General features: G+C 44.6%; 1 protein-coding gene across 1 annotated transcript; it reads left to right on the forward strand.

Moving 5' to 3' along the window:
* The first annotated feature begins 1,260 nt into the window (after positions 1–1,260).
* On the forward strand, positions 1,261–7,632 carry Awat1 (acyl-CoA wax alcohol acyltransferase 1). The gene is made up of 7 exons (XM_021661646.2): positions 1,261–1,477; positions 2,556–2,663; positions 2,944–3,014; positions 4,111–4,315; positions 4,954–5,125; positions 6,739–6,938; positions 7,151–7,632. The coding sequence occupies exons 1-7, from the start codon at positions 1,402–1,404 to the stop codon at positions 7,303–7,305; spliced, it is 987 nt and encodes a 328-aa protein (XP_021517321.1). The 5' UTR covers positions 1,261–1,401; the 3' UTR covers positions 7,306–7,632.
* Positions 7,633–7,865: the final 233 nt, after the last annotated feature.

Below are 7,865 nucleotides of genomic sequence, written 5' to 3' on the forward strand. Positions count from 1 at the left end.
TGGACTTGAACTCTTGAAAATTGCCAACATCAGGAAAGACAACGGAAGGCCCGGAGCGTGTGGAGACTAAGAAGATGATGATTAGGGGGAATGTAGAATCTTAATGAGATCCTGGAATAGAAAATGGACACCAGTGAAACGGCAGGCCCAATTCAAGTAAAACCTAGGGTTCAGTTAACAGAGTCATCAATTTATATTTCTTCGTTTTGATAAATATATAATGTTTACATAGCACACTAAGCAACAGAGAGGGAAAACTGGGTGAAGAATGTAGGGAGTTCTATGGACTGTTCTTAGTTCTATGTATAGTTATTAGGGGATGACATCTGGAGAGGTAACCCAGAGAAAATCATGAAAAAGATGATTCTAGGTTCTCAGATAATGGTTACTTGGAAAAGAGAAAGAAAATTAGGGTGGAAATAGAGCAGAAAGTTCTATGTTTTCACCTAATGGTGCCTATTGTTTGATCATAATTCATCAAGCCATACATTTATTTAAATGATTTTTGTATCTGGGTTCTAGTTTACAGCGAAACAGTGAGATGTGCAATTAAAATAGAGACTCAAATGCCACAATATCCAAATATAACCAGTGAATCTTATTTAGAACTAAAAAGACATGTGCCTATGTATTGAATGTAAGATATTGTTAGGAGAATTGCTACATTGTAACAGCAGTAGTGATGTTGTAGAAGAAAACATCTGCAGATTTATAGCTCAAAAATGAAGGATTTAGTGATGAAATGGCATGGTGTCACACAGTCGCTCGAAAATCCTCCTTCCAAATAAGCAGACAAGTCTGCCAAAAATGTTAATAATTGGGTTTTGTTGTTGTTTTGTTTTGTTTTTCTGGTCCTTGGGTTCAAACAATAGTTAACGATAAATATAAAGACGGAAATGTGCTCCAGTCTCTACTTTCGTGTGCATGTAGAAAAAAAAAGTGTGAAGCAGGACAGCCTCTCATCACACTGCTTCACAGAGACCCAATTCCAAGTGTTCCTCACCCTGTGACCCCTTAGAATGTTCTTCTCGCCAGTCATCTCCTTCAGTTTACGCCCCTTGTGCTCCCTGAGTGGCCTGTGAGAGAATCCCCCCTCTGAGTATCTGCTGCTAGGACTGAATGACGTTCATTGTCCTCCTTTCTTCATCCTGATGTCCCCATAGTCGCAGGAAAGAGTCAAAGGGTGGTGGGCGGAGCTAGACCTGTGGGGGCAGTACCCAAGGCTACTGAACAGACTTCTGCAGTGGGTGGGCGGAGGGAGTTAGGGCAAGGAGAGGAGAGGAAAAGTGTCGGCTCTTCATCGTCTCGGGTGTTCACTATTAAGTGAGTTTCCAGAGGCTGGCAGCGCCTTTCACTGGGACAAGCTCTGGGACCTTTACCTCCCTCAGGCTCCTGGGCATCATGCCTTGCTCGAAGAAGCCTGATTACTTACAGAGTCTGCTTGTTCTGCAGTGGCCCATTAGCTACCTTGCCATCTGTGAGTATTGAACCAAGAGTGCCCAGCAGGAAGCCAACCCAAGAAAGCAGGGCCAGACCTGGGTGATGGTCTTATGGTCTCAGGAAGTCTCATTTTGGGGCCTTTTGATCAACTTAGATGGTACTAGAGAGCCGTGCTGTAGATTCTTAAGCTCTGTGTATTCTGAATGAAAAGGAACAGGTGAAGCCCCAAGGCTTAGTGTGAACAAACGGGAGTGTGGAGCACGATCACATAAATGTGATATGCCAGTTAATTCCAGGCACTCCTTCACCTGCACTGCCTCTAGAGAGGAGAAGGGTGTGCAAGGGTTTCCTTGGGAACAGGGAATTGCACAAATGAACCGTTCGCATTGTGGGCTTAGAGAAGAGGAGCCTATGGAGGTTTTGCTTCTTTGTTTCAAGCAACAATTGCGCTTGTTGCTGTTTTATTGAGGGTTTGGTTAGATTTTGTGAGACAAGTTCATGCTCATTGTGGTCTCTAACTTATTATCCTCTTGTCTCAGCTTCCTGAGTGTTATGCCTGCATGCCCAGCTAGATAGCCAGCATTCGAGACATAGAGTTTTCCATTCTGAGAGTGGAGTGTTAACGTGGAGTAAAAGAAAAAAAAAACGTAAGGGGTTGTTGGATAAGCAAGAGGAAAAGAACAGTGGGTAGGAAACAGTACAGGATGGGAGATGTTGCATGGGGATGGTCAAGAGAGAAAGGAAGAGTATAAGAACAGTGGGATGTAGACACTGTTACAGATTCTGAGATAATGGAAAGGAAGGGAGATAGGGGGCAGAAAGAGGAAAATGCTAAGCTGAATTCGAGCAGTAGACATGCAGCTTTTCCCAGGCCCAGAGACAAAGTACAGGTATGGTGACTAGACAGGGAGCCAGGGAAAAGGGATGAGAGGTAGGAGGAGAAATGAGTATTGCATATGGTAGATGACAGAATATTCTGAAGGGCAAATGTCAAGACCTAGACTGTGCTGAAGCCCTAGATCAGAACGTGGGTAGTATGAGGTAGTAGTAATAGGACTGGGCAGAGCCAAATTCTGCTGCCAGTACAAGTTTGGTCTGGCCTGCTCTTTCCTTAGTTTGGATCGTGCAGCCATTGTTCATCTGCCTGTTGTTCACACCTTTGTGGCTGTTACCAGCACTTTACTTTGTCTGGTTTTTCCTGGACTGGAACACTCCAAATCAAGGTAAGACTCATGAACCTAGGGAAAAAATGTTCTACCCTAGTCTAGTACCATGCTTGTAGGAGGCTTCCACTCATCATGCCACCGTCTGCTGAGTTCTTTTCAGAGAAATCTCTTCCAAGTTCTCAGAGCCACAAACACTAGGCAGCTGGAAACATTCTGGGATGTCTTCCTTTCCTACCTCTTGGATTTAGTCCCTCCAAGTCGTTAGGGAATCTCTGGGTGAGTGAGAGGTATGGAGTGGAAATATGAATATCATCCTCTACCGGCACTTTTGTCTCAGGTGGCAGACGTTCGGCCTGGGTAAGGAACTGGCGTATCTGGACCCACTTAAGGGACTATTTCCCCATTACAGTAAGTATCCCTTCCTCAGTGTCCCTCTCAACATTCAAAATGCATATGCATTATACCAAATGACTATGAGTGTCCATAAGAAAACTGAGCATCTTGTCAAAGTGTCAGCTCTGGCTAGATTACAGAATGGTCTTCTGTAATTTGCTGGGATATTTTGGAAACCCTTGGCATGACCTGCCATATGACATAAACTAAAGGGAAGTGTCATTCCGTTTAATAAACACGACTCCAAAACTTTCACTGAATGCATGTTTGGGCTTCAGAGAAGTAATTACAAAGGGATTCATCATGAGCAAGCAGCTCATATCTGATGGGGAGGACAGGTGAGGGCATAATTCAAAGCTGGTGCAAGACACAGATGTGATTCTGATGAAGGGTAGAGAGGAAATGGTTCACAGATGTGGCAGTACTTAAGCAGAGGTTTCGGTGGTCACTAAAAGTTACGTAGGCAGATACTGAAGGAGGATGACTCAAGCAAGAGGCCCAGAAATGGACTGTTCTGAAGCTCCTCTGGGTATTCTTTAAAGAAGATGACAGACAGTTCTCTTTCTGAGTTTTCAGATTTCTTTCTTTTAATTTCTGTATGAACATTTTGTCTGCATGTATGTAAGCATAAAGCATGCATTCAGTGCCTGCGGGGACAAGAAGAGAGCCCTGGATCCCTTAGAACTGCAGTCACAGGTGGTTTTGAGTAACCACATGGGTGCTGGGAACCCAACCAGGCCTTCTGCAAGTGCAGCAAGTTCTCCTAACTGCTGCACCCTCTCTCTAGGCCATGCTCTGTTTTTATTTTTAGAGCAGAGCTTTCTGACCATGACATATAACATAACATTACACAAATACATCATTCTCATGGACACAGATGACTGAGACTGCTTGAAGCCATAAGCAAGTAGGTCATTGGTTCCATTTGCCTCAGATCTTATCTTGTCACCTCAGGGTTGTGGAGGTCAAAGTCCAGGCATCTTGAAACCCTTGTGTGCTTTGTCTGTTAGGCAGCTGTTTGAGAGAATACCCAAATCTCTGACAAGTTTTTACCTTGCTGCTCCACGTGAGCTCATTCCACCGTCTGTGCCATGTGTTTCCATGCTTGCAGATCCTGAAGACTAAAGAACTGCCACCTTCACGCAACTACATCATGGGGGTCCACCCCCATGGGCTCCTGACCTATGGCGCCTTCTGCAACTTCTGCACTGAGTCCACAGGCTTCTCGAAGATCTTCCCAGGCATCACTCCTCACTTGGCCACACTGTCCTGGTTCTTCAAGATCCCGATTATTAGGGACTACCTTATGGCCAAAGGTGCTTCTATCATACTCACTGGAGTTTCTGGTCCATGTCACTATAGATCTTTCATACATTGCACCCTTTCAAACTTCTCACCCCACTGCACCATTCCTTTTCCCCATAATCATAGGGTGGAAGTCAAAGCTTATGTCTTGGACCGCTTAAACCTTGGCTCTGTTGCTTTCTGTAAGAGCCTGGGCAAATTAGCTATGTTCTAGTGGACTCAGCTTCTTCACCAGAAAAAAAAAATGGTGCTGGGATAGTATGGTGATTAAATAAGCATTCTCTTAAGTATAGTAACTTATATAAGTAAAGCATTCAATATAATGCCTGGTACAAAGTATGTGCTCAATGAACAATAGGTAGTTCCATTAATGGAAAGAAAGGTGTAGGAACAAAATTGAAATTCAGAAAGTTTTATTTATTCTACTGAAAACCATCCGGCTGCAGCTTCCATCCAGTGCTTCCTATGAACATTGCCTTTAAGTGAAGTGTATTCTCTCTGCTCACTGCCTTCTCTTTTCCACACTTCTATCCCATCTCCTTGAGCTTTTCCTCCTTTGAGCCCTAGGAACACAGAAATCAGTCTATTCTCTCTGACATTTGCTCCTCTCGTGGTAAGTTTGCCCTCTCTCTGTCTTGCTTCTGTCTAGGAGTGTGTTCTGTGAGCCAGCCATCTATCGACTACCTGCTGAGCCACGGCACTGGAAATCTCGTGGGCATTGTTCCGGGAGGAGTGAAAGAGGCCCTACAGAGTGTGCCTAACACCACCACCCTCATTCTCCAGAAGCGCAAAGGGTTTGTGCGCACAGCCCTCCGACATGGGTAGGTGTCCCCCAAAAGGAGGAATGGGTGTCCCTCTCTGCAAAACATGCCTCTGTAGATTGTGCTAAGATGAGTACCATTTGAGTTTGCCCCCTAGGAACTTATGATGGAGTAGGAGATGTGGGTGTCAAATATGTTTAAAGCTTTAGGGCATCTGCTTCCTCTTGGCAAGCTGCACCAGTTCCCAAGAAGTCAGACTATGAACTCAGGTACAATGTCCAGGGCAGATAGGCTCAGGCTAACATGTCAATCACATCCACATTGTCTCTGCAGCTAATAGGTACAATCCACATTTGTTTGCTGATGAGAAGTACAAGCCACACCACAGAACATTGGGTCTGTGTGAAGAGCCTGATTTAAAATCCTGGCTCCATGAGGCTTGAAGTGTAGTGCAGTGGTAAAGCAACTGCCTGACAGGCATGAGGCTCTGGATTCCATACCAGCATCAGACAATTAATAATGATGTTGATGATGATGAAGATGATAATAATGTCCCTGGCTGTCTGACTTACCATACAAGCTGCGATAATCATTCTAAGCCTTGGGATTTTCATCTTCCTAACATAGCTACTGATCATTGTTGCTCTTGCATTGGGTGACTGAGCTTTACAGCTCAGGCAGGCCTTTAATTTATGATCCCCCTGCTTTAGCTTCATGGGGAGCTTTGATTACAGTTCTACGCCACCAGATCCAGTGAGTTATGAATGAATTCACTCATATAAAATACCTACCGTGTACTCTGCACACAGTGGGTGACTGATAAATGCTAGGTGCACTGCCTTGGGAAAAGAAGTGGGGAAATAGAGCTGGTATCTGGAGTAATATGGAGTGTACCAGTTCAGTAGTCTAGCTCATTGAACACAAGGGCAATTGCCCTATTGCATACTCAGGGAAGAGGCAGATCTGTCTTCAAATAAGCTCACTTGAGGGGCTTATCAGTCTGGGGTATGATAAAAGAGCTGTGAAGAGAGCTCTGAGTTGGATTCAGGAGACCTGGATTCTAGTCTAGGATCTGCTACTCTCTGACTGCTTGCAAGATCTTCATTCTTCTGGGCCTGTGCTCTGGTTTTCCCCACTACATCCTCACTGTTATAAGGAACCAATCAGGTAATGCATGTCAAAATGCTATGTTTATTTTTTCTCACTTAAGGGCTATAAGGAACTTAATTCTTTTTCCCAGAGCACTGTTCTCAATAGGTTGTTGTAGACTTTAGAAAAGAAACAATGTTCTCTGCTTGAATTTCAAGGACAATACCTTATGCTTGGTCTACTTGAGGGAGGGGCATTTCATATATCTCTGCACATAATCCGCATCTTGTGATTTCTCTAGCAGAAAGTTTGATGTTCCCTCCTTGACAACCCCTGGAACCTTTTCACCATGTGGGTCTCTGAATGTCTCTTCCTTCCTGTCTGCATCTCTGTATTAAGACCCTTGTAATCCAGACTAGAGACAACACTGTCATGGGCCAAAATAAAGGACTCTGTTTAATGTTTAAAAAAATGTTTTAGGCTTCTAGTATTGTAGATCTTAAATGATGAGTGTCTGGCCTTAAAGTCCTTCCAGCATGTTTCCCATGATAGCCTGTTTCTGAGAAATGAGGATTTTCTTACAGGGCTCATCTGTTGCCTACCTTCACGTTTGGAGAAACTGAGGTATATGACCAGTTGGTGTTCCCCGAGGACAGCTGGATATTCAAGTTCCAAAGCTACTTCCGCCAGATCTTTGGTTTCTATTTTTGTTTCTTCTATGGTCAAGGCTTCCGTCAAGGTTCCTTTGGACTCCTACCATACCACAGGCCCATTGTCACCGTAGGTGAGTGCTGCTCTCAGCCTCAGGGCCATGTAAGATCTTCCTCCCATCCAACTAACTGCATTTACTTTTCCCCCACCAAAGAGGAGGGTATCAGAATGGGGGAAGCTGAGAGCTGGCTGGAGTGGCCAGAGTATGGTGCCCAGGGAAGGAGAGGGTAAAAGAAATGAGGACTCTGGCACTTTGCTCTTCTCTCTTTTCATCTCTTTTGACAGTTGGGGAGCCTTTGCCACTGCCTCAAGTTGAAAACCCAAGCCCAGAGATGGTGGACAAATATCATGCACTATACATGGATGCCCTGAAAAAGCTGTTTGACCAGCATAAGGTCCAGTATGGCTTCCCAGACACCCAAAAGCTGGTCTTCTTGTGACTGAAGAAACTGTACCTAAGAGCATGGTGGCACCTGCTTTGGAGAGGAAACTGGGTTATCTAGAACCAGAGAGTCCTGGGATATGAAGGAAGGTAAAAGAGGCTATGTGTATAGTCAGGGAGAAGAAACCAAGAGCTCCTTACTGACCATAACACTGCTCCTGCCCACACCCCCACAGGAGTTGTCCCTGTGGAGCCCCACCCACCCATGCTTCAGAGGAGAACACCCTGAGGCCCCTCTTGCCCCACACCTTTCTGAACCTGAAATCTTAGATTCTGAAGGACTCAAATGACTCACAGTCACCACTCCAAGTTTTTAAAATCTTAATAAAGCATTTAAATTAATATGTGTTTTGCATACATACCATAAATTCAGCTAATTTGAAGTGCAAAGTTCAGCCGTGCATAGTATTTTCAGAGAGTTCTACAGTGACCACCACAAGCTACTTTGGGAGTTCTTTCAAGTACCGCTAGAAACCCTATTGCCGTTGGCAGTCACTGCCCACTCCCTCAGCACCTGGCAACCACTAATTTACCTTCTGTCTCTAAGGCTTTACCAGT

The sequence above is a fragment of the Meriones unguiculatus genome, chromosome X (genome assembly GCF_030254825.1).
Source record: "Meriones unguiculatus strain TT.TT164.6M chromosome X, Bangor_MerUng_6.1, whole genome shotgun sequence".
NCBI lineage: Eukaryota > Metazoa > Chordata > Mammalia > Rodentia > Muridae > Meriones > Meriones unguiculatus.

Coding starts and splice junctions, on each gene's coding strand:
- Awat1 (XM_021661646.2), top strand. CDS start 1,402: ATGCCTTGCTCGAAGAAGCCTGATTACTTACAGAGTCTGCTTGTTCTG. Junction 2,664..2,943: donor CTGGAACACTCCAAATCAAG/GTAAGACTCATG, acceptor CTTTTGTCTCAG/GTGGCAGACGTTCGGCCTGG. Junction 5,126..6,738: donor CGCACAGCCCTCCGACATGG/GTAGGTGTCCCC, acceptor ATTTTCTTACAG/GGCTCATCTGTTGCCTACCT.